General features: G+C 53.0%; 3 protein-coding genes across 12 annotated transcripts in view; 1 reads left to right on the top strand and 2 right to left on the bottom strand.

Moving 5' to 3' along the window:
- Window positions 1-451, bottom strand: part of OGFOD3 (2-oxoglutarate and iron dependent oxygenase domain containing 3) — a 35,028-nt gene extending 34,577 nt beyond the window's left edge. For both annotated transcript variants that reach the window (XR_009049951.1, XM_057714962.1), the window contains exon 1: window positions 331-451. Coding sequence is in view for 1 of the 2 variants with exons in the window: in XM_057714962.1 (XP_057570945.1) it covers window positions 331-404 (74 nt within the window). In the remaining variant the exon portion in view is untranslated. The remainder of the gene's footprint in view (window positions 1-330) is intronic.
- Window positions 334-18,647, top strand: HEXD (hexosaminidase D). Of its 7 annotated transcripts, none has more exons than XM_057714954.1 (15): window positions 334-473; window positions 944-1,060; window positions 1,362-1,411; window positions 2,800-2,939; window positions 6,035-6,144; window positions 8,167-8,254; window positions 12,623-12,787; window positions 13,882-14,065; window positions 14,914-14,985; window positions 15,116-15,311; window positions 16,122-16,204; window positions 17,125-17,203; window positions 17,279-17,380; window positions 17,483-17,654; window positions 18,262-18,620. In XM_057714954.1, the coding sequence occupies exons 4-15, from the start codon at window positions 2,856-2,858 to the stop codon at window positions 18,406-18,408; spliced, it is 1,482 nt and encodes a 493-aa protein (XP_057570937.1). In that variant the 5' UTR covers window positions 334-473; window positions 944-1,060; window positions 1,362-1,411; window positions 2,800-2,855; the 3' UTR covers window positions 18,409-18,620. The 7 variants fall into 7 exon arrangements, with proteins under 7 accessions (XP_057570937.1, XP_057570942.1, XP_057570940.1 ...); XM_057714959.1 differs by lacking the exon at window positions 334-473 and adding an exon at window positions 571-700 and having other exon boundaries at window positions 17,565-17,654; window positions 18,498-18,647; XM_057714957.1 differs by lacking the exon at window positions 334-473 and adding an exon at window positions 571-700 and having other exon boundaries at window positions 17,565-17,654; window positions 18,262-18,647.
- On the bottom strand, window positions 18,601-24,704 carry LOC130840012 (cytochrome b-245 chaperone 1). Of its 3 annotated transcripts, none has more exons than XM_057714966.1 (7): window positions 24,646-24,704; window positions 23,474-23,601; window positions 22,616-22,657; window positions 21,984-22,057; window positions 21,320-21,416; window positions 20,595-20,739; window positions 18,601-20,216 (listed from the first exon to the last, which is right to left on the bottom strand). In XM_057714966.1, the coding sequence occupies exons 2-7, from the start codon at window positions 23,556-23,558 to the stop codon at window positions 20,096-20,098; spliced, it is 564 nt and encodes a 187-aa protein (XP_057570949.1). In that variant the 5' UTR covers window positions 23,559-23,601; window positions 24,646-24,704; the 3' UTR covers window positions 18,601-20,095. The 3 variants fall into 3 exon arrangements, with proteins under 3 accessions (XP_057570949.1, XP_057570947.1, XP_057570946.1); XM_057714964.1 differs by lacking the exon at window positions 24,646-24,704 and adding an exon at window positions 24,070-24,208; XM_057714963.1 differs by lacking the exons at window positions 23,474-23,601; window positions 24,646-24,704 and having other exon boundaries at window positions 21,984-22,053; window positions 22,616-22,881.
- Window positions 24,705-25,159: the final 455 nt, after the last annotated feature.

Below are 25,159 nucleotides of genomic sequence, written 5' to 3'. Positions count from 1 at the left end.
GTCTGGGAAGGTCTTGCGACTGGCAGACTTGCGCCGGTGCCGCCCCCCGCTCGGTCTGGCGGGATTCCGCAGGCCACGCCCTACAGACAGACCCCCCCCCCCAGACGCCCGATTCGCCCAAGCATATGCCACGCCCCTCGCTGCCAGGCCACACCCATACTGCAGCCTGGTCCCGGAAAAGACCCCGCCCGCAGTAGATCGAGCGTTTCCTTGCCGGGCTACGCCCACACCCCCGCCACACCACGCCCCCGCCCCTCTGGGCCAGGCCCCGCCCCCGCGACCAGGCCCCGCCCACGCCGCGGTCCGTGCACTCTCGGCGCTGTCTGGTACCTGCTCGGGCGCCGACGCTCCGCCGCCCCGCTGCCCTCAAGCGCCTTTGGAGCGCCCCTCCTTTGAGGTGCCATTGCCCAGGCCGCTACAGAGCCGGGCCGAATGCGGGAGCCGCCGCGAGCCTGGGAAGACCGCCGCGAGAGGTAGCGCGAGGCCGGCGCGGCCGGGCACGCAGAGCGACGCTTTCGGCCGTCGATCTCCGGTCTGGTGGCCAGGCCTGAGCAATCGGAGGCCGAGCGCCGAGCGGGGCGGAACGGGGACCCGAGCGCAGCCGCGGCATACCAGCCTCTGCCAGCCCCCTCCTTCTTCCCTGTACTCCGCGGAACCCGAGGAGCCTCTAGGCCTTCGTCTGAAGTGTCTCCTCGCCACCGTGCGTGCTCTCCCAGAGTCTCTAAGCCCTCCTCCCGGGAGGTCTCTAAGTCCTCCTCCTTGGGTTCTCCAAGCCCTCTTCCTCCGGGGTCTCCCAGGGTTCTCCGCACCCTCTCCTGTGGGGCTTCCATGCCCCTCTCCCTGGGCCCATGCCACACCTGAGGGCACTGGGTCCAGTTGGTGCTCAGTACACGTGTTTCACATAAGGCCCTGCTGCTTTGTTTACAACACTCAATTTCCCTAGAGAACCTTCCGTCCAGTGGGCAAGAAGTAAGATCTTAACCTGTCCTGTGGAGATACCTGATTCTGAATGAGTGGAATTAGCAGTGAGATTCATTCATGAGGATTAAGTCTGAAGAAGGTGAGTGATTTACTGATACAGGGGGAACAGAAAATCTTCACAGACTCATTGAACAAGAAAAGAGATCTGCCCAGCAATCCTGCAACTGGGGAAATCAGATGCCTTTTCCTGGTAACTTACCTAGAAGCCCGAGGAACTAGAACAATTGCAGACCTAGTAGGTTGTCTGATGAGAATTATGACCGTTGACCCAGGTCTTTGAAATGATCACATTTCTATAGACCTCACGTGGAAGGGAATCAAAGCAAAGAACTAACACTCGCAAGACGGATCACTGACTTCTCCCTCTTCTTTTCCTTTAGATTTTGCAGCAATTTACGTTGATAAACAACTCTGAAAGTGTCTGATGCAGGTAAGATGTTTGTGTTCATTGCTGCCCTAGGGCTACAGGAGTAATAGGAGGATTTCTCTCTGAACACGAGGAGGCACACACAGGACCAGTGCAGACTTCTCAGCTCAAAATTTTTTCTTTTGAGACCTCCCTGGTGGTCCAGTGGTTAGGAATCCACACGTCGAATGCAAGGGGCACAGCTTCCCCTGATCGGGGAACTAAGATCCCAAGTGCTGCACTGCCAAGAAATTATATGGAAAAAAAATTTTTTTTCTTTTAACTCTCTTCCTAGGAAAATAGATTTGGGGTTTTTTTTTGGGGGGGGGGTTTAAAATGTAAAACAATTCAGCTTTAAAACATTGCACTTTTTCAGAAGGCTTTGTCTTAAACTCATCCACTTCTCAGTGGTAATTTAGGTAATTGCCTTAAGAACTTTATTATTGAGATTGTTTTGAATATAATTTATTTTAAAAAAATCAAACTGATTGGTTTCTGTGTGCATTACGTTATCTCCTCTGCTATATTGTAGATTCCTTAAGGTCAGGAATTTATGAATCTTTGCACAGAATGAGTAGTTTGAATTACTAAGCTGAATATATGACCAACATGCAAAGATTTTCTTTCGTTTTCCTGTCCAATCCTGTATGTTTTATGATAGAAAAAAATAAGATTTCACTGTTTTCCAGCTGCTTCAGTGTCATCCAGATACTTTCTCTAGTTTAACATAAACTAGTCAGCACTGATAAACTTGTGGCTTGTTTTTTAAATTATCAATGGCCTATTTTAAATCCTAGACTGTTTGCTCTGACCTAAAATAAATTTTTAGTTTCTTCCTTCATACAACAAAGCCGACTCGAACTCTAGAAATGTAAATTATTTTTAATGCTATTCAAAGTAGAATAAAATTGAGGATAAATTTTCTACAGAAACATCATATCGTGGGGCCTGAAAAATGTTTGAAATATTTGCCTGTTTTCACTGGCATAGTATATATAGGATAAGAGAGTCTTTAAAACAGAAAATTATTTTGTAGTCACTTGTATTATTACAGATTATAGCCATCTTATAAGGAAACCAATGTTGTTCTATTTTAGGGACAAATCACAATTAAATGGCAAGGGTCCCTGCATTTAAACATGGAGACAGACATCTTTTTTTTTTCTTTGGCTGCCCCACATCATATGTGGAATCTTAGTTCCCCAACCAGGGATCGAACCCATGCCCCCTGCAGTAGAAGCACGGAGTCTTAAACCACTGGACTGCCAGGAAATTCCCAAGACAGACATCTTGATTTGATTTTGTGTTGGTGAAATGACTTTGCTCCTAGTTCATATCAGAATTGAAACAGACGTTGGAAGGACCAGGCCAGTTGAGCCTCTGGAGTCTATAACTCTGAATTTCTCCACTAGGAAGAAGTACCCAGACAAGAGGTTTTTTGTTAGATGACTTCACAAAAAATAGTAAGATGTCGGGTTCCTCACCATTTAAGATGCGACTAGTTCATCTGGACCTGAAAGGAGCCCCACCAAGGGTCTGCTACCTCTCAGAGGTGAGAGCTCCCTTACTCCCCTGAAGAATCACTTTGCCTTGGGTTTGGTTATGAATTTGTGAACGGTGTTCTTTAGACGTGTGCTTGGAACGTAACCATGGGTTCTGAGTTGGGGCAGGTGGCATAGATTTTTGAATTTCCCCCAAATCTTCTCACAAAGCAGACAGCAACCAGGATAGCAAAAGGAAAAACAGAAAGGACAAAAGAAACCCACAACCTCTTCATCATGAGCCGAATCAGGTCTCCCAAAAAGATACGTTTAAATCCTAATCCATCGGACCTGTGAATGCGACAGGATTTAAAGATATGATCTTTGCAGATGTCACTGACATAAGATGAGGTCATAAGGAAATAGGGTGAGCCCTAATCCAATAAGTAGTGTCTTTATAAGGAGGGGAGAATTTGGATTCATAGACATACACAGAGGGAAGATGATATGAGGACAAGGGAAGTTACCACATGAGGACAGAGGCAGAGATTAGATTCAATGCATCCATAAGCCCAGGAGGGCCAAGGGTGCTGGAAACTCCCAGAAGCTGGAAGAGGCCGGAAGGATTCCCATTACAGCCTCAGAGGAAGCATGGCTCTGCTGACACCTAGATTTTGGACTTCTGCCTCCGGAACTGTGAGAGACTAAATTCTTACTATTTCAAGCCACCCAGTTTGTGGTGACTCGTTACGACAGCCAGAGGAAACTCATGAACTCTAAAATAAAAGGAGGCATCAGGGTATCCCCATGAATTCCAAAATGCAAGGGGTGGGGCCAAACCACAGGCAGCGCAACACCCATGTGGGGTTAGCGGCTGGGCAGGGAAGTGGTAGAGGAAAAAGAAAAAAGAATTCAAATGATGCCAAGACCAGAGGATCCAGAAAATAGCCCAATAAGTAAAGGTCTGTCAGAAATTGGATGAGGCGTCACTGGCTTCAGATTGAGGATGAGTGCCCAAGGCCTCAAGGCACTCCAGAATGCCTTCCAGGACAGAACCCACAGTAAGGACACAGTGTTGGGAAAAGAATCCACATTGAGTTGGGCAGGAACATTGAGGGTGATTGAGAGAGAAGTTTCGAATACTGGGGTGATGGGATCCAGAGGGAGTGGAGACCAAGTGCTGTGGAAATGCCACACAAAGTCTGTAACTGCTAATCCTTTATGTAACAGCAGCAGAGGGAGCCCTGGGCTGGCCCAGCTCTACCCCAAACATAAGAACCTGATCTCAAAAACACAAGAGGGCTTCCCTGGTGGCGCAGTGGTTAAGAATCTGCCTGTCAGTGCAGGGGACATGGGTTCGATCCCTGGGCTGGGAAGATCCCACATGCCACAGAGCAGCTAAGCCCATGTGCCACAACTACTGAACCTGCACTGTAGAGCCAGTGAGCCACAACTACTGAGCCTATGTGCTACAACTACTGAAGCCTATGTGCCTAGAGCCCATGCTTCATAACAAGAGAAGCCACAGCAGTGAGAAGCCCACACACCGCAAGGAAGAGTAGCCCCTGCTCTCTACAACTAGAGAAAGCCCCTGTGCAGCAATGAAGACCCAACACAGCCAACTAATTAGTTAATTTAAAAAAAACCCAAGAACACATCTCATTTAAAAATGAGCAACAGAAAAGGAGTGTGGTTGTGCCAGACAAAAACATTGTAAGAAAAAAAGAGGATGATGATCGAGTAACAGTGAAGGTGCACCAGGAACATGTGACCACAAAGCAGATGACATATTTCCATAATATTTCAAAATGAGATCAAAGATCCTGAGAAAGTGATAGAAGTTATGAAAGAACAGTGTAAGTCAGATATAGAAAAGCTCAGGAACGTGACAGCCAGACCAAAGGAGGTTGTGAAAAGATTGCCTCCAGACTCAGGAATGAATTATAAAGAAAAAAAAAAGTCAGAAATGGAGACTAAACTGGAAAAAGAACAAAAATGAATACACACCTTGGAAACAGTACTGGAAAATAAATGGCAGAGAAGAAAAAGTCAAGCATGAAGAGAGAAAAGCATGGTGACAAATGGATAGATGTGGAAGGCAAAGAAGATCCAGCCTACGTGTAGCTGGAGCCCCCATTTCATTACCTGCTGCTGCTGACAGAGTCAGAGCTTCAGACAACAATTTCTTATTCCTCCTGTTTCTGCGAGTTGGCTGGGTTGCACCCTCAGGCTGAGCTTACCAGCCTGTCAGCCACCCACAGCACCAAGGATCCCTACTAACCCCAATAGAAATGCCAAAAAGGCCACCCCGTGGTCAGATGGTCAAAACGCTGCAAGGGAAACTAGAAGCAAAAACGCTAAGGAAAATATGAAAATGCTGTAACCATTGTGTTTCATTTGTGAAAGTGACCGACCTGGGTTGGTTTGCCTCCTTTTCACAATCTGCCTCTTCTTGTAATATGCAGTCAATTACTGATTACCCATTTTATAAGTTATCCCAGCTAATTCTTAGTCCCAAACTGATTTCCTGCACCCATCCAGCATGCTTCAGAACGTCCCCATATTCTTGAGGAAAGAAAACTTTGACAGTAACATCAATAAGACTGCTACAAATCGTATTAAACTCACAGCAGCCCTTGTCTGGAGGAGGGTTACTATTCTAAGTATCTGCAGGAGCCCCCTCCCTTAGCGCCCACCCCTGGGGTGATGCCAGGCTAGAAGAAAATCTCAGTGCTGTGTACAGTAGACAGTCCTAAAAGTCCTGAAAGATAGGAATCCATGTTCTTTGAGATAAAGGTAGAGAAAAAAGTGGGGGAGAACCAGGGGAGGGACCCCATGAGCACAGCAGGACTGCCTCTTTCCTCCTTTATCTCCTTCCTCTAGGCTCCTTCCAGGGGCTCCACTAACCCTCAGAGCCCTGTAGGCTCCCCTTGCCCGAGCCACCTGCCCCCATTCCCGCCTCCTTGTGTCAAATGAATGCATCATTACGTTAGAGTTTGATTTGGCTTAACACAGAGTACACATTCCAGGTGGAAAGTTTCCAGGAAAAGTACAAAAATCAACTACAGTCCACGTCCATCAGCTGAAAGAACGAGTCCGTGAGCTTCGTGTGTATCACTTTCCTTTCAAATAGTCATTTCTTCATGACATCTCCGTCTCCCCCCAGATTTTCCCCCTGTTCCGTGCCCTGGGTGCAAACGGCCTCCTGATTGAGTATGAAGACATGTTTCCCTACGAGGGCCACCTGAGGCTGCTGAGAGCCAAGCACGCATACAGGTACCCGAGCCGCCAAGCGAGGGGATGCCTCTGCAGAGAAAACGGGGTGTGCGGGGTGGCAACCTGGAAGGGAGGGGAGGGCAGGTGAGAACTGAATGACGGTGGGACAGTCCTCTTCTGTCTTGTTAAATGCATGTCTTTAATCATAAAAATAAAGCGTGTTCACTGAAGAGAATTTGGAAACGTTTAAAAGAAAATAAGCATCTGCTCTGATCCCCCACAAGGAAGCGCTGTGATCTGTTTCAGTCTTGTCTGGGTGTGAAGTGCGTGGAGGACACTTTGACTGGTGTCCATGCAGGGGAAGGAGGGCTGCTCTTTAAGGCCACAGGCAGGATCTTTACCGGGAAAGTGAGGATTAAAGGGGAGAGGACCAGAATCAGTGAAGTCAGATAGTGTGGTCAGGGGTGCACCCCACTTGGCTTTAAAATTATGGGTATCCTGTAAATCAGTAACAAACAGCCCAAAAGAAGATGGGCAAAGAACATTTTGATACCCAAAAAGAAAAAAAATAGCCAGTAAGTATATGACAGTAATAAAACAAAACAACAATGAAATGCCATTTTGGCTACCAAATTGGTGAAGCTTTTAAAAAAATAATAATGCTCTGTGTCCACAAGGGTGAGCAGAAGCAAGCCTCCTGCTGGTGGGCTGTAAAGCAGCCCAGCCCTTCTGGAGGGTGGCTTGGCTCCATGTGGCAGAATTCCCAGCACGTGCATGTGGGTGGGAAACAGGAAAGGCATGAAACAGAGCATTGATATGTTCAGATAGCGGAGGTATTCGTGTTTCTTCCTACAATGAATGCATTTTGTTCTTTTGTTTTTGAAAGTGAAAAGGTGCCAGAGTTCGGGTGAAGCTTGAAAAAGGTATATTTAAAGACAGAACTTTACATAATCAATTCATTTATAGAGCTGGTTAACTTTAGAGAGGTTCAAACACACACAGAAATTGAGATAAATTCATAAATGACAACTCACAGTGGAGCAGGCAGTGGGCCCTTCTGGGATGGCATCCTCAGTGGCCTCAGTGGCAGAATGCTGGCCTGGAGGTCCACTCGGGCGTGCTGACAGCAACTTCCTTATAAGAGTTTTATCCATTTGCAGATGGGGATGCTAACCCTCTAGGACAGTGGTCCCCAACCTTTTTGGCTCTAGGGGCCGGTTTTGTAGAAGACAGTTTTTCCACGGACGTGGGGGTGGGGAGGGCAGGATGGGGATGGTTCAGGTGGTAATGCGCGCGATGGGGAGCGGCAGATGAAGCTTCACTTCCTCGCCGCTCACCTCCTGCTGTGCGGCCCCGTTCCTAACAAGCCAAGGACCGGTACCGGTCCACGGCCCGGGGGTTGGGGACCCCTGCCCTAGGATGCGTCACACCATCCAAGTCTTGAAACTCTTCTTCTTTCTTTCCTCTATCAAGGGGGTCACCAGCCTTTTCTATAAAGGGCCAGACAGTAGATATTTTAGGCTATGCAGCCTGTCTGATCTTTGTTACAACTATTAGTGGGGCAGAAGCAGCCACAGGTGGTGATAATGCGTGGGCACGGCTGTGTTCCAGTAAAACCCTATTTGTGGATACTGAAGGCTGAATTCCATATGATTTTCACTTATCACAAAATATTCTCGATTTTTCTCAGCAATTTTAAAATGTAGAAACCCTTCTTAGGTCAGGGGCTGTACAGAAACAGGTGGTGAATTTGTCCTCAGGCCCATCTTCCCACCCTTGCTCTAAAATAGGATTCTTTATGTGGCCCAGTTTCTTGTAAAATAACTTTAGCCTCTTGTAGAGTTTGGGTCAGAATAGCTGATAAGAAGTAAACTGTTACTTTATGACATAACAGAGCATCGTTTTCCTAAATTCTAGCGTGGGAGTCTTCTCTGAAAACTTAAGAATATCTATTGGGCTTGTCAGAGTTAGTGACCTTACTAGTTTCTGCAGTAGAGTCCCCCAGGACCTGACCAGAGGGGATTGGGGGGAGTGTGAACAGGAGCCAGCGTGAACCTCTCTGGGTGGTCTCTGTCTCTCTAGTCCCTCCGAAATCAAAGAGATCCTGCATCTGGCCACACTGAATGAGCTGGAGGTCATTCCCTTGGTGCAGACATTTGGGCACATGGAGGTAAGTGGGAGGAAGGGAAGTTACCTGGTACCCAGGTGGGGGGTTCAAGGGTGCACAGGCGGGGCCAGCCACAGGCAAAGAGCAGTTCAGCTCTGCACAGAGAAGCTCTGTGAACAGCTGAGGAGCTCGGAGCTCCAGGTGGGAGCACCTTCTGTCCAAGGAGGGGAGGGGAAGAGCTGGAAGGGGGGCCTGATTCCCACAGAGCCCTGTGGGCTGGGTTGTTTTCCTTTTTAACATGTATTTATCAAAGTATTATTGTGTGAGGTGAAATACAACATTAAGAAAATGTGTTTTCTGTGTTATCCTTTTTTACTTAATATTGAAAATATTTCCCCAAGCTCTTATATGATCTTCAAAAATATTTTTCACATCTGCCTCAAATAATGGGAAGCAAGTTAAACATAATACTGATTTAATGGCTCTCAGGCTCCATTTAGATCTATCAGTAGTCCTTCCCCCACATCTTCACTTTCACTTCCAGTGATGGCATTTTCCCTCCTGTTCAGGGATCCTCTCCCACCATCTGCCCTCCAGCTTTCCTGATTGACTCTCCCTGCTGTGCTCTCTGGGCTCCGGTCCTGACACGCTCTCATTACCCACAACCCCCTCCTCCTAAACCCTCTGCCCTTCGGGTCCCCCACTCTGTGTGCCTGGCATCCTCTCCGTGTGCTGTCCTATAGCTGTATTGGACTTGGCCATCCCCACGGCACCTTTCAAGGGCCCTCTACTCACTTCACACCCCTCTGGACAAAGCCATTTCCCCTCCTGCTTCCCTTTCTTGTCCTCAGTGACTCCCAGGACCCTTGTCTCTAGTGCAGACCCTAAGTTCTAGTCTACAGCTGCTTACTTGGCATCTCCGTTGAGAGGCCCCTTCCAGCCTCAGGGAGGGGCTGCACCGCCCCCAACCCCCCATACCCACTGCACTTCCTGTCCACCTTCAGGTCCTGCTGCCTTTACTCCTCTGCTCCTGAATCAGCATTCCCTCCATCCCACTGTCCCCATCCTTGTCTAAACTACTGCCTGACCTGCTGTAAAGCTCTCTGATGGGTCTCCAAGCGTCAGTGTGCCCACCCGCCCCACCCCCCACCCCGTGCCCTGCTCCCCACCACAGCTGGTCTGAGCACCTCAAGTACAGCTCCATCATTTCATGCTCTCCTCCCCCTTAAGTGGCCTTACTCTGCTCTTAGGATGGATTCGTCTCCTGGGGCTACCATAGCGTAGGACCACAAACCAGGTGGCTTAAACTACAGACATTTGTTCTCTCACCGTCTGGTCCAAAATCAGGGTGTCAGCAGGGTTGATGAAGACTCTTTGTGTGGTCACTTGCATCAGAATACCCTCTTCAGTAATGATGTACAGTTCAAGGATTTTGCCCATTTCAGTTTCTGAACTATTGTGTTTTAAATTCTTTATGTATTCGGGACAAAGTTTTTTGTTAGATCCGTGATTTGCAAACATCTCCCAGTCTGAAATTTGTCTTCTCATTCTCTTAACGGTGTATTTCAAAGAGCGAAAGTCTTTAACTTTGATGAAGTCCAGTGTATCCATTTTTCTTTGATGGATCATGCTTTTGATGTCATTTTTTTAAATAAATTTATTTTTGGCTGTGTTGGGTCTTTGTTGCTGCGATGCAGTGCGTGGGCTTTCTCTAGTTGAGGGGTGAGCGGGGGCTACTCTTTGTTGTGGTGCGCAGGCTTCTCATTGCAGTGGCTTCTCTTGTTGTGGCGCATGGGCTCTAGGCACGCGGGCTTCAGTAATTGTGGCGCACAGACTCAGTAGTTGTGACTCACGAGCTTAGTTGCTTCACGGCATGTGGGATCTTCCAGGTCCAGGGATCAAACCCGTGTCCCCTGCATTGGCAGGTGGATTCTTAACTTCTGCACCACCAGGGAAGTCCCTTGATGTCATTTCTCAGAACTCTTTGCCAGTCACCAGGTGATGAAGATTTTCCCTGTTTTCCTCTGAAGTCTTACACTTGTACATTTTCCATTTAGACTTGTGATCCATTTGAGGTTGGTTTTTGTGTGAGGTGCGAGGTGGAGTTTCATTTTTGTTGCATGTAGTAGGGAACTACTTGACGAATGGTGCCAACACCATTTGTAAAAAAAACTGTTCTTTCTTTGGAATTTGGTATTGCCTTTGCACCTTTGTCAGAAATCAATTGACCACATTTATGAGAATCTGTTTCTAGACCCTATTCTGTTCCATTGATCTGTGTGTTACCCCTTTGTCTATACCACATTATAGTGATTGTTATAGCTTTGTTGTAAGTCTTAAAATCAGGTAGTGAGATTCCTCCAACTTTAATCTTTTTCAGAGTTGTTCTGGCTATTCTAGTTCCTTTGCCTCTTCATATATATTTTAGAATCAGTTTGTCTATGTATCTACCAGAAAGCTTGCTGGGATTTTGACTGGGATTGTGTTAAATCTGTAAATCAATTCTGGCAGAAAATTAGCTCTTTACTATGTTGTTTTCCAAACCATGAACGTAGTATTAATTATGATGTGTCTAGGTCTGGGTTTCTTTGCCTTTATCTTGCTTGGGGTTTGATGAGCTTCTTCACTTTTGTGAAGTTTGGGGCCATTTCTTCGTGTTTTTTTTGTCGCCTTCTCTCCTTCTGGGACTCCCTTTGCTCATGTGTTGGTAGACATGTTCATTTTTCTTGCGCCTTTTCTCGGTTACTCCAGTTGAATAATTTCTGTTGATCTTCTGTTTCAATCGCTGACTCTTCTGACATTTCAGATCTGCTGGGCCCATGGAATGGATTTTTTTTTTCCCATGCCGCGCAGCTTGCAGGATCTTAGTTCCCTCAACAGGGATTGAACCTGGGCCCTCGGCAGTGAAAATGCGGAGTCCTAACCACTGGAGCACCAGGGAATTCCCCCCGAATGGATTTTTTTTTAATTAATTAATTATTTTATTTTATTGGCTGTGTTGAGGCTTTTTTGCTGTGCACAGGCTTTCTTAGTTGCGGTGAGTGGGGGCTACTCTTCGTTGTGGTGTGTGGGCTCCTCAATGCCGTGGCTTCCTTTGTTGTGGAGCACAGGCCCTAGGTGCGTGGGCTTCAGTAGTTGCAGCACATGGGCTCAATAGTTGTGGCTCACGGGCTCTAAAGCGCAGGCTCAATAGTTGTGGCACACGGGCTTAGTTGCTCCGCGGCACGTGGGATCTTCCTGGAGCAGGGACCAAACCCATGTCCCCTGCATTGGCAGGCGGATTCCTAACCACTGCATCACCTAGGAAGCTCCTGAATGGATTTTTAACTTCCCTTATTGTAAATAGTTTCCTTTAATTCTTGGAACATATTCATAATAGTTTCGTTGAAATAATTGTCTGATAAATCCAACATCTAGGCTCACTCAGCGTTAGTTTCCATAGACCTGTTTTTGCTGGGTCCCACTTTCCAGTTATTTGAATGTCTCAATTTTTGATTGAAAACTGGACATTTCAGATCATATGTTATAGCAAATCTGACCTTTTCCCCCGTGGGTAGTTGCACGTTGCCTGGATTTAGTCCATCTCCCCAGCTGTGTGTGGCCATGGATGCCTCTGCTGTTTTTTTGTTCTTGTCTTTATTTTTTGCCCCAGGGGTCCCTCTTCTGTCTTCACAGCTGGTGATTCCGCAGCGTTTGGGCAGTGGTTGTGCTCAAGTCCATGACGCCCCATCTTGTGCCAGAGGGGCTAGGGGCCCCCACTCAGAGTTCAGGCAGTTCTCAGTCTGCCACGGCTTCTGCTTTCCACCCAGCCTGTCGGGCCCCCGTGTGTGTGTGGCCCCAGCCAGCTGGTGTGTAAGGAGAACATATGTCACCTCTGTGGCCCTGTGGGGGCCACAGAATTCAGAACAGTTTGCCCCTTTTACTGACAGGTCCCCAAGGGCCGGGTCTACCCACAGGCAGCCGTTGCAGTGGGGTGGGGGCGCGTAGGCAGAAGCTGCAGAATCTCTGTTTTTACCCAAAGTTATGGCAGTCTTTCATGAACAAACATTTCCCAACTTGTTGTTCACCTTTGGCTGGTTTCTGGAGCCTGCAAATGGTTGTTTTAGACAAATGGTTCCACTTTGCACTTGTTTTGGGAGAGGATTTGCCAGCCTCTTCACTCGAGCAAGTCCGCCCACGTGTAATTCTGCTGTGAAGGGAACCTGCCCAGTCAGAGTTGGAAGGGAGAAGGGCTGCTGACCAAGCAGCCAGGTTGCTCAGAGCCCCGCCCACTTGGCATCCTGGCTCGGTCCGCAGTGCAGCCCCGCCAGCCTCTCCAGGGATTCTAATAGACACAAGGCCATCAGGATGCAGAGGCAGGAGCCAGACTTCAGGGAGATCAGGCACAAGCTTCCCCCCAGGGTCACCAGCTTTCCTGTCATCTCCCCACAGTTTGTGCTGAAGCACGAGGCTCTCGCTCACCTCCGGGAAGTGGCACTTTTCCCCAACACCCTGAATCCCCACAAAGCGGAATCCCTGGCGCTGGTCAGAGCCATGATCGACCAGGTGATGGAACTGCACCCAGGCTCCCGGTGGCTCCACATCGGCTGTGACGAGGTGGGTGCCTTGCCTCGCCAGCAGACAGCTCCCTCAACTCTGCAGCAGCCCCTTCTCTTCACCTCAAGGTTACCTTCTCCCACCTTGTGGGTTCTTCTCTTAAATAGAAAAGTAGTTCCAAGGATAAAGAAGGGCTGGCCGGGGAGATGTCCTCAGAGAGGGCCTTGGTCCCAGGTGACAGGTGATCTCACATGGGCAAGCCTGCTCAGCTAAGCAGGGTGCAGTGGGGTGAAGGCACCCACGGGACAGCAGCAGAGCAGCCCCTGGTTACGGCATATTCACGTCCTCGGGGCCAGTGTGGCCATGAGTTTGAGCCAATTACTTTCTTCCTATTGAAGAAATGCAGTTTTAGACTGCGGGAGAAAGGAAATACCACTTTAGGGCCATGGAGCACTGGCTGGAAAGGCGGTTCTCAGGGGTGCCCTCCTTGTCCTTGAGAAATACAGTGGCCTGGGAAGATTCTGAGCCACCAAGCACAGCGACCCAAAGGCCTCTGCTCGTCTGAGCTAGGGCGTCTGAGCTAGGGCGGTGGTTTGTAGACATTTTACCCCAGAGCTTGTTCCTTTTCTTCAAAACATATTTTTTTTTGGTGGTAAAATACACATAACATAAAGAATCCAGTAACTTTTAAGTCATTCTCAGCGTTGTGCAGCCTTCACCCCTGGCTCGTGCAGGGTCTGTCATCTCCCCGCCCTCTGCCCACGCATCCATCAGTCTCCTTTCCATTTCTACATTGCCCGCCCCACCCCCAGCACCCCATAAACAGAGACCTGCTTGGTGCGTGGGCTTGTCTCACAAGGCACCTCCTCCAGCGTGGCTGAGTGATGGTCCAGTGTGTGGATGGGCCACGCTCTGTTTCGCCATCTTGTATTGGTGGACATCTGGTCATTTCCACCTTCTGGATGCTGTGGAGCCCCTGTGCCCAGGCTCAAGGGAGTCTTGAGTCGAGGTTTGAGTCTTGGTGTAGAAGGCAGGGGCACCCTTCACTGCCTCCTCCCCATGGGCAGCTGCCCCAAGAGTTTTCCCAGACCTCTGCGTGAACCTGCAGGTGAGGATGGTGGTCCTGGGGCAAACCGACCTGTGTCTCCTCCCAGGTCTACTACCTCGGAGAGGGTGAGGCCTCAAGACAGTGGCTGCAGCAGGAGCCCAACACCAAAGCAGAGCTGTGTCTGTCCCACATGGAGGCGGTGGCCAGCCACGTGCGGGCCCAGCACCCCACCACAATACCCCTGGTGTGGGACGACATGCTGCGGGACATTCCCGAGGACCAGCTCTCAGGTTGGCCAGGCATGGCCCTGGGGGGCAGGCCACACTTAGCAGCAGGGCTTCCTGATGCCATGAGGGGAGGAAGCTGAGCTACTCTGAGCCCCCGACTGCTAAGGAGAGACCCTGTAGTACATCCGCACAGAAGCTTCTAACTCCAGACCATCCTGTTAGGACCACTTTAACGTGTTTCTCACATGAAAATGCCATTCCCCTAAAAGGCCTCCTGGAATCTTGCAGAGTACTGTTCTGAGAAATCTGACCCAGAGTGCAGCACGAGGCCCCAAGGGTGCTGGCCAGCAGGAACAGGGGGTGCGGGCGGGCAAGGGCCCCCGGTGGACCTTGAGAGCTTGCAGTGCTTCTAGGGACTTTGGCCCCAAACACCTGCATGGCCAGCCCTGCAGGGGCCTCCACTGAAGTTCACAGTGGCTGGTGGAGGGAAGCAGCAGCCCCCCAGCCCTCCGGGGCCCAGCCTGCCTGAGGCTCTGGGGGGAGACGGGGAGGTCGCTGCCCACGCTTCCACAAGCCCCAGGTGTCCTCACTGCAGCCGCTACCACGTTGTGGCCACTTGGGTTTTAGTTAATTATAATTAAGTCCACTTAGTGGTGTGTTCCTACTGCACTTGGGCCTGCCCCACATGCAGACAGAGTGTGTCCCCCTCGAGGGAGCTCTGGGTCCACCGGCCTGGGGCTCACACCTAGCAGCTCCCACAGTGTCCAGTCACTTCCAAAGCCAGCTGGCCTTGTGGCTGCGGCATTTACGGCCAAAATTATAGCATAGTGTTGAGTATGTACGTAAATCTATCTTAATGCAAGAAGGGAGGGCTAGAGGGACGTGCCCTCACAGCCTCTCTCCACCCCCAGCATCGAGGGTGCCGCAGCTGGTGGAGCCTGTGCTCTGGGACTATGGGGCCAACCTGGACGTCCACAGCAAGGGTCAGTACCAGAACAGAGCCCAGCAGTCGTGCGCTCTCCCCAGTTTTCCACCTGGACAAGTGTGTATTTTGGGCTTCGCGTCTGCACCTCCTCAGGGCCTGCCACTCATACCTCTCACTTGCTCACCCAGCGCTCCTCGTGGAGAAGTACCGGAAGAGTGGCTTCTCCTGGCTCTGGGCTGCCAGTGCCTTCAAGGGAGCCACAGGGGCGAGCCAGGCCCTGACCCCCATCGAGCACCACCTCAGAAACCACATGCAGTGGCTGCAGGTGGCAGGCAGCATGCCAGCGGATACGCTGCGGGGCATCATCCTGACTGGCTGGCAGAGGTGAGGCCATGCGGGCCCCAGGGATGCTCTTGGGGCCAGCCTGTCCCGGGAGGGTCGAAGCAGCTCCCGTTGCCTAGGACACCACTTCCCTCCTCGGTCCATCCTGTCTTGGCCTCAGTCCTTCCCACATTCGGTCAAGGGGAAGCAGCTGGCACTCTGAGAAGGGTGTGGGAGGCCCAACTGCCCAAAACAAGCCACTTGTGGTCAAGCCCCTCACACCACACTCTGCAGCAGGGACCCTGCTCGGGGTGTTCAGGGCCCTGGGACCCTGGCCCTCCTGGCCTGCACCCTGTCTGCACCACACGCATCTCTGTGTGTTCACCCCCCCCACACACACACACCCCCAAGGTCACGTTGGGAGAGGCATGAGGACAGACTTTGGTTTGTTCAGGATTTCACACCGTTTGAAAAGTAGAGCTACAAGTAAACCCCTGGTCCGAGGAAAGTCCTGGCCTCAGATCCCATCCTGAAGGGGAGGCCAGGTGGCCCCAACACCAAGGGCAGGAGGCCCTGAACCCATGGGAGGCAGCTGGAGGCAGGGCTGACCCGCTGACCCTTGGCTCTCACCCACAAAGCTGAGTCAAAGATGAACTTAAGGATTTCAGGGTGGCAACCACAGAGCATTAAGCCCAGGCAGGTTGCTCTGGGTGGGGTCCGAGTGTGACTACCATGACTACCAGCTGCACACCCGCCAAGCCACAGAACCTTTTGGAAGCAGCAGTCGCTCTGCAGAAGCTTCTAGATCCCTGTTTCATGTTGGCTCACGCTTGAGCATCTGCTGTGCTGAGCGCCCCTCTCCCGTGGACTTAGGTATGACCACTTCTCTGTGCTGTGTGAGCTGCTGCCCGTGGGAATCCCGTCCCTGGCTGTCTGCCTGCAGGCGCTTCTACATGGTATGGTCTCCTCCCTTTCCCAGGAAGCCAAGTGCCCAGGGCCCCCAACTGCCACCTCCTCAGGGCTGGACTGTAGTCTTCCAGCCAGTGGGGGGGGGGGGGGGGGGGGGGGGGGGCGGGGAACTTGCCCACGTCCCCAGCTCAGCCACCCACCCACCCCACTGCAGCCCGGGTCTTCAAGCCTAAACCCAAGACAGAGGCGAGGAAGTTAGGGTACGTGCCCCTCAGGCACAGTGAATCCACAGGAAATTCATCATGGGTAGGGTGTGGGGAAGGGTCCGCCTTTGCTGCATAAATGTGCTGAATGGTCAGTGCCGGTGGGTGTGGCCCCAGAGGAGCAGCTTCCCCGCTTCTGGTTCTCTAGGGAGCAGCCAGGTGTGGGCAGAGATGCTTAGAGACGGAGACCAGCAGGCAAGGTTGGTGGCAAGGCCCTGGTTACAGAAACTGCATGAGCCCAGGTGGGAATTTAAGCGGCAGCGTATGCGGTGTTTATGCAGAAAACCGTCAAGGTGGTTGAGGAAAGTGAGGGCTAAAAAATAAACACGCTTTGTGTTGGGCTGAGCTACAGGGAGGTGGAAGGACAGATACTGGGACTCTGGTGTATCCTCTTCTGAAGCGTCAGTTCTGAACTCTTTGGGAAAAGGTACAACAGAGCAGATGCCTGTGCGTTGGCCTTGGCGCCCCTTCCCCAGGATGCAGCCAGCACAGAGCCTCCAGCGCGCTCTCGCCTCCCCACCAGGCTGCAGTAGCCTTGGGCTCACCCATCCCTGAGGTCAGCAGGTGCCCAGCTGGGCCTGGTCAGTGGTCCTTCTCAGTTGCTTTGTCCACCACCCATGCCTGAGGGCTGGGAGGTCCAGCCAGCATGGGTCCAGGCCACCTCCTCCTCCAGAGGCCCCTCCGACCTCTGTGATTGGTTTCAGGAGGCTTTGCTGAAAACGTTAAAGCACGAGTGGAGAACTTTCTTGGGATTTCAAGCCTGGAAGTAACAGATTTTAAGAGGTAACACCCTCACTCCCAGCCCTGCCTGTCTCCTCACATTTGGACCCATCCTCAGCACGGCGGCTCCCCGTGCAGTGAGGGGGCCGGTTCCTTCCCTGGCAGCGACATCTTGAACCTCGTCACACAAGTCAGCCTCCACCTGTGCAGCTCCGTGGACGCGCTGCTGGAGGGGGACGGGTGAGTGGGCAGGGGAGGAACCCCCACCCGGCAGGGCAGGGGCCAGCCAGTTCTGCAAGAAGACTTTCTGGGTGGAAAACAACTTTTCAAAATTTCTACCAGCTTTTCAAAGGTCTTATTTTACAACCACCAAGGCTGCCTTACGAGCCACAGCGCACCTACCTGTGTGTGGATTTGCCCCCAGGTACGTGACGGGCTGGTTCAGCCCCTACCATCGCAGGCGGAAGCTCGTCCACCCTGTCATGATCCAGCACATCCAGCCCCAGGCACTCAGGTAGCCCACACCCCTCCCAGCTGCGCCCATCCCTGGGGCTGCCCACCCTCTACTGCATGCTGGCAGCTTTCCGGGCAGGCTTTCTAGGCATCCCAGCTATGGGTTCCTAGGTGACTCAACTGAATTAGCCGTGCACTTAGGCTTTAGAGAAGCTGGGGCATTCCTGCCTGAGAGGGTGAGGGTCACCAGATGCCCTGAGCAGGGCCCAGGGCTCAGTACAGAACTGAATGCCTAGGGCTGATCCTGGCCCTGCAGCTGCATGTGTCACCACGGGGGCAGGGTCCCAGCCAGCCCTCCCCAGTGCTCTCCTGGCTCTGAGCAGAGGCCAACACAGACTGTCCCCACTGCATATAAGATTCAGTCAACTGTTGCCAGGTTCATGCACCAAGAAAAACCCCACCAGCCAGCTGTGAAGTGCCTTCTAGTTTCCTAGGTCAAACGGTGACAGTCACTCATTTATTCTCAACAACCCGGTGAGGCTGGTGCTGTCGGCCCTGTTCTATGGAGGAGTAAACTGAGGCACTGGACGTACTGACCAGTGGGGTGGAGGCCATGAGGTATGCCCCAAGGCCCTCGCCGGGCAGGCTCACTGCCTCCTGGTCCTCAGTCTCCTGGCCAGGTGGAGTGCCCTTGTGGGGGAGTTAGAGGCTGCCCTGCAGCGCGTCTTCTACCCGGATGCAGTGGAAGAGTGGCTGGAAGAGAACGTGCACCCCAGCCTGCAGCGGCTGCAGGCTCTACTGCAGGATCTGGGTGAGGCGGCCAGCCCCAGGCCGGACTTGGGTCAGGACCCCTGAGGGGAGGGGACCAAGCCCAGGCTGTCTGCCTCCCTGTACCCTCATCCAGCTGCACCTAGCCCCACGTGCCCCTCCTGAGCCCTGGACAGCTATGCCAGGGGGCAGCGGCCACGGAAAGAAGAGTCGTGGAAAGAAAAGGCGCTCTGGGCCAATGCAGTGATCAGCATTAGAACTTTAATTATTTTGAAATAAAAAGGAGAGTGGAAGCCAAAAATCATGCTACTAGAAATTTGAAAGACTTAATTACTACCCTGGCCCCGACTGCTTGCAGGGAGGCCCTCGTGATGGTCTGGAGACCCTCCTGTCTCAACCTAGTTCTGGGGGGAAGGGAGCTGGCCACTCTCCCTCTGATTTTGGAGCCTCCTCCAGCCCAGAGGCAAACACACCAGAAACCAGTTACACTGTTTCACACTTTTTAAGAAAAAAGCATTTCACACTTAACGATTTACAAACAACTTTGGCATGTTTAAATGACCGTGTGTCCAAACTAAGGGCTGGATGGCGGCCACCACTGAGAAGGGGAGAGGATCTCATTTCTCTGGAGTTCCCTGGAGGTTGCTGTCTCTCACTCAGGCAGCCCCAGAACCCCAGGTCTACCTAGCCGTTCCCAGGTGCACAGCCTCACAGGCTCCCCCACTCAGAGGTGCTGCACCCCAGAGGGACCTGGGTGCAGAGAAGGCAGGAGAAAACCAATAGTGCAGGTGAGGGTCAGTGTGGCTGGCCCCCAGATTCCACGCGGGTGGCTGCAACCAGCTGCCCAGGCCCTGCTGAGCAGCAGCCATGAGCCTGGCCCCACACAAATAGGCCCAGCCGCCAGGGTTCAAGAGAAGCTGGGAATTTGGGTTCTAAGGGGTGGGTCCAGGTTTTTAAATGCTTCACGAAGCTAGAAGAGAAAACCTCTGTCTATGCTAGGGGCAGCGACTGGAAGTCATCCTCCCTGTGAGGGCCCAGCTGCAATCCTGGTTGGACTCGAGATGAGCCATCTGAGTGGACAGCAGTCTGGGGACTGTGGAGGCCTCAGCAGTGGCTGCAGCACACCAACCAGGGCGCCCTTTGGCATCCACGCTGAGCCATGGCAGCTTGCAGGCAGGCACCTCACTTCCAAGCACTGAGGACGTCCGGCTGAGGGGAGGGACGGGCGTGGGGAGCAGGGCAGGAGATGGGATTCCTGGGGACGACGTGCGAAGCAGCACCCTCAGAGCCTGACCCGGCTGCTGGCCCTGCACTGGCCTGCTGGAACCTCTCCGCAACCTGCAGGACCTGGTCCTGGCAAACCTCCCAATCCAGAGAGCTCAGCCCTGGGCCTCACACCCTGGGACCCTGCGTGTCCTTCCTTCCCATTTCAGAGGCCTGAGTGCCACACGGCTAGCAGGTCTGGCCTGTCCACACCGGGCTGCTGCCTCAGCAGGCTATCTGATTCCAGGAAGGGGCAGATCTGAGGCCCGTGCCCTCCCTGGACCCCTCAGAGCCTGCAGAGAAGGTCCCACTGTGGATTTGCTCAGAGAACAGAAGCAAGCAGCAGGAACGGCTGAGGGTCCTGCCCCGGGGCTGCCAGGGACACAGCCGGGAGCTGAGGAGGAAGACTTGCAGGCAGCCCATCAATCCTGTTGGGGCCCCACGAGAATCAAGGCAGGGGGTCCACGGAGGTCAGCTCTGGTTCCCGGGGCCCTCGGCCTCACTGTCACTGCTCTGAGACAGCTCCACAGGACTCTCAAGGCGGTGCAGCTCCAGGAAAGCAGTGATGAGCTTGGCGATGGCTTCCACGTCACTGATCCAGACCGGCACCGGGAGGAAGGGTGGGTTACTGTGGCCGAGTACTGGCCACCCCGCAGCAGCCACAAGACCACCCCAGGCTCATCCCAGGTGTCTACCTTTAGGGTTCCCCACTAGGACCCAGCACCTTGTGTCCTGGTCGCCACCCTCACCTGACCCTAGCCCAGTCCTCTACGCCCACCAGAGACCCCTGACATCCCCCTCGCGGGTGGTGGCAGGCCTGCCCCCTCAGCCTCACCTGCTTCCCACAACGTTCCTGAGTCTTCTCTCCATGCCCTGCCGTGCTGGGCAGTCCCTTGTGAGGACCACCTGACTGGGGGTGGGGGCACAGGCACGCAGCCCTGGCCTATCAAGTCACCCAATCTTGGCTTACCTGCGGTGGCCCATGACAGCACTCTGGGTGAGGGGGTGGGAGAAGCCCGTGGCAAACCGAAGCACCACCACATAGCCCTTCCCGAAGTATCGGACCTTCTCCTCCTCCACATTCACGTCCCGGATGTCACTGAGCAGGACCACCACTGTGGGCAGGGCCAGGTCAGTGACCGTGTCCCCTGCCCGCCCTGCCCCTCCTACCTGGGGAGGGGCACTTTGGGGCCACAATGTAGAAATCACATCACCCTTGTCATGAAGCAGAGGGTGTGTGTCACTCCACGTCCGAGGCTGGGCCCCAGAGGATGCCAAGACCCTGACCTTAGATGTCACAGGTCAGTGGCCACAGAGCAGGGTTGTGTGGCTGCCAGTTAATGTTCAGTCTGAGTGAGAAGGAACGTCTGGCAGGCCCACCTGTTCTCTCAGTCTAACACGTCAGGGGACAGCTAAGCATGGCGCTGGCCCAGCTTTCTGCTTCATTTTCCCCAACTGCTGGAAAATGCCTTCCTTGTCCCCAGTGGCCAGTCACTGAGCTGGGGGCTGTCCAGCAATTTCTTTCGGGCCAGGGCACATCTAGGGGTACACAGTGTCAACGAGGTTGCCAAGCAGCCAGCTTGGACCCAGCCCATTTCCAGGCCTCAGGCCTGCTCCCTGCCACCACACACAGATGCTCACCGCCCTCTGTCCACCCCTGAGCAACCTGTGTCCTGTTCACTCCCCATGCCTCACCTTGGTCATGGCCTGCTCTGCAGAGAGTCAGCAGCTTCCTGTACAAGCTGAACGTCTTCAGCACGACCTTCCCAGTGTTCTTATTGAAGACGGCTTCCTAGAAGGCCGGCCACAAGGTGGTGGTGGCTTGTGCACCAGCCCACCATGCACAAACTCGCCCACTGCGTCCCCAACCTCACCAGAACAGACACTCAAGGAGGCAGCCCCTATTCCTTCCCATCCCGGTCAGAACCCCAGACCCTGCGGCCTGATTCCTCTGGGGGACTGGGTGTGAAGAGAAACAGATGCCTCTCCTCTCTGCACTCACGGGAAGTGAGCACAGCGGGCCAGGTCATCAAATGAGGGAATGGAGGTCAGCAGTCAGAGAGTAATACTGGGGCCAGGCAACCGAAAGGACACATGAAGAGGGACAAGAGGGAGGTGGCCTTGCCCTTCTATTCTAGGAGACTTCTAAGAGAACAATAGCATCAGAGGATTCCTCTTCCAGGCATGCTCACAGACAGACAATGCCCAGGGGCTGAATCCAGCTATCCAGAAACCACAAAGCTCAAATTTCAGGATGGGGGGGCATTAGGCCCCTGGAGCCTTTCTTCCTGCTTGGATTTACACTGTAGGGAAGCCCAGGAGCCCAAAAGCCTGGGCACGCTTCCTGCATTGGCCTCACCTCCCAGTCCTCCAGGTTCTGCACGGCCACGAATAGACAGCCCGTGACATAGAAGAGCTTCCAGCCCAGACTATCTGGGGAGCAAACACAGGAGATAACCAGCTGAGGGAAGGCAGCACAGGGGCGAAGGCCAATGTGCCCACAAGGGGTGCCCCCTCCCCAGCATGGCTGCTTCCCAGACGCTGTGCAAGAGTGGCACCTGGGGGCCTGGCTGACTGCCCACGCCCACAAGGACACCACACCCCCGCAAGGCCACCAGCACTGCGGGCTCTGTCACTCAGGACAGGATGCGCTCCGCCAGCTCTGTCCTCTCCCCCCCAGGCATCTACTTGTGATCACAATCACAAAAGGTGGGAACGCTTATAGGGAGCTGCTGAGCGCACGGGTCATCCCTGCAACAGAACCCAAGGCGGACACGAGAGCACCTCCCTGAAGAACAGTTCATGGTGTATGAAAATGCTGAAGACCTAAGTGAGAAAGGTAAGCCGTGGGGGCCACACCCACAAACCACTCAGAGGCAGAGGCAATGCCCAAAGCCACGCCCTGATGGATAACAAATGATGGGCTTTCCTTTTTCTCTCTATTTTCCAATCAGCTGAGGACGTTCCTGAGGGGCAGAGGATGCAGCTCACCTCCACTGTAGTAGGCGGCAGCCAGACCAATCGACAAGATTCCTGTGTGGAGAAAGCGGGTACTTTCCCACTGGCCACCACCAGCCCAGAGCCCACCTCCTCCCAGGACCCACAGACCCAGGTAAGCAGCCCCTTCCCATTGCCAGGGATGACTGAGGGCAGGGAGCAGGGGGCAAGAAGACCACCAAGCTCAGAAGTGGAGGAAACAACCAGGAAGTCTGTTCAGAAGAATGTTCTGTACCAGACACAGTATTCACTGGACACATGTCTGTGTGATGTTCCAGAGCTGATGGGGGAACCAGAAAGAGGAACCTGATGTGGCTTTTACCCACTGATAGCACATTGTGTGGAATGAAGACAACACTGCAGGTAAAGAATCACAACCCGGCACGTGAGACGAAACTGGCAGAATCCAGGGAAAAAAAGCCCCAGAGCCAGGCCGCTGAAGCCACAGCGGCACCTCCCCACACACCTAGGTTCCAGTCAACATGGTGCAGCTGCTCAGGGAGTGCAGGGCCCTCCAATGGATACTGACAGGGATGAAGGCCAGGGCCTCCCCCCACCCCCCACCCCTTACTCCTCACTGTCTCCATCACGTGGGACGGGGTGCATGAAAGCAAGCAGAAGGGGAAGTACAGGGACGTCAGAAGAACATGCAGAGTATTAGCCAAAGAATGTTAAATGGTGAAAAAAGACAAAACAGATGTACATCATCTGTAAAAGCATGCGCAGAGGATAAAAGTTGGAAAGACACAGTATCTGCCATATCTTGGGGTAGTAGAACCAAGGTAAATTTTAATTTTCATCCTTTTTTTAAAGTTAGGCTTTTAACTTGAGGGGAAATAAGAACATCCTTACCAACCAGCAGGGACCAGGACCTGATGCCTGGAGCCTTCTTCAGATGGAGGCAGGAGCTGGTGCGTGTCTCCACCTGCATATACATCCCTGGAACGTGCTGCCACCACTTTCAACAGGAGACTGGGGGGCTGAGGAAGGGCAGACAGACAGACAGCTGGAGCCCTTGAGCCACTGCCAACAGACAAGAACCCAGCTCCTCTCCAGGACAGGAAGCCAGGCTACCCACTAGTTAAGGCCCATGCAGGCTCAGGAACCATTTAGCCTGTGCTGAGTGCAGTCTCTGTGGTCTAGCAAGTCACTTAATCCCCCCGAGACCCATGTCCTCTGTAAGGAAGGTTCTTTTCTGCTCAGTTGTAATGGCTGCATTGGGGCTATGTTCTCCTGCTCAGACTCACAAAGCATCAACAAGCACTTGATCATCACCTGCTCCCTTCCTACCTGGAAACCTCGGCCTCTTGGAAACCGTTAGGCCCCAGCAGCCTTCAAACTTCCGGCACGCTACCAGAACCTACCAGAATGCCCTCATTTTCCTGTGCTGGCCTCTGAAATAGGGAACTGAAAGTCTCATCATGGTTTGAGTCTGTACCGGCACTGACCGAAAAAGTCGGCTCCGCGGTCTCCTGCAGCTGCGGAGATAGCAGTCTGCACCCAGCGGAGGGTCCGGAGGTACCAGAGCACCGCCTTAATGAACGAGTCAGCAAAGGGGACTGATCTTCCACACGTGGAGAATTCCGCCCTGCACGCTGCGATACGCTGGAAATGCTGGCTCCAGGGACCCCGTTCTGGGGGACTTCTCAGATATTCCCTGTGAAGTCAGGTCAAATTTCTGACAACAAATAGTGGATTCAGTTCACACAAACGAAACCAGGATCCTGGGACATCACCGGCCCCCTCACCTAACATGCCTTATCTGTCTCCACCCGCGACTCAGCCGCCCGCGGGGCGAGATCACGCCTGTCACCTGCACGAGCCACCCTGGACACACCCCGCTGACCGCTGCGGCCACACCGCCCGCCCGCTTCGCGCGCCACCAGGCCTCCGGGGCATCGACCCGGGCCGGCTCCAGAGACCGCGCTCCCGGAAGGACCCGGCTGCGAGACCGCCCCCCAGCCTGCCCCGCGCCACCCACCCGCGACGGAGGTCTGGAGCGGGCGCCCACCGCGGACACGAACCTGCGGACGCTGGGCAGGCGGGACCTCTAGCTTTCAGGACTTCCCGAGCTGGGGGCGGGGCCGGCCGACTTCCGCACCCGCGGGGGCGGATGGGACGGCTGACTTCCGGACCCGCGGAGCCGGCTGGCAGGCGCTGACTTCCGGGGCCCCCATTCAAACCGTGAGGTAGGGGGACGGGCCGGGCTTCCGAGCGAGGTCGCCTATGGAGCAGCAGAGGTCTCAGAGCTGGCTGCTTGGTGTGGTGTGCAGGCTCGGGCGCTGAGCAGAAAGCATTTAGGGTCACAACCCTTAGAAGGTCCGCAGGGGAAGGTGAGAAAACGTGATGTACGTAGTCATCCTCACAATAGATATGTACGAACATTGTGGTAGATTCTGTAAAAACTTTAATGAGAAACATTAAAGTAGAACTAAGATAGTTGTTCACGGATTGGAAAATTATTGTAAAAACTGTAAATTCTCCCAACTGGATCTGCAGATTCAATTGTGAACCCAGTGAGAATATCAACAGGTTAAA

This window comes from Hippopotamus amphibius, chromosome 17, assembly GCF_030028045.1.
Source record: "Hippopotamus amphibius kiboko isolate mHipAmp2 chromosome 17, mHipAmp2.hap2, whole genome shotgun sequence".
NCBI classification, from domain to species: Eukaryota; Metazoa; Chordata; class Mammalia; order Artiodactyla; family Hippopotamidae; genus Hippopotamus; species Hippopotamus amphibius.
This window is presented reverse-complemented; position numbering and strand designations above follow the sequence as displayed.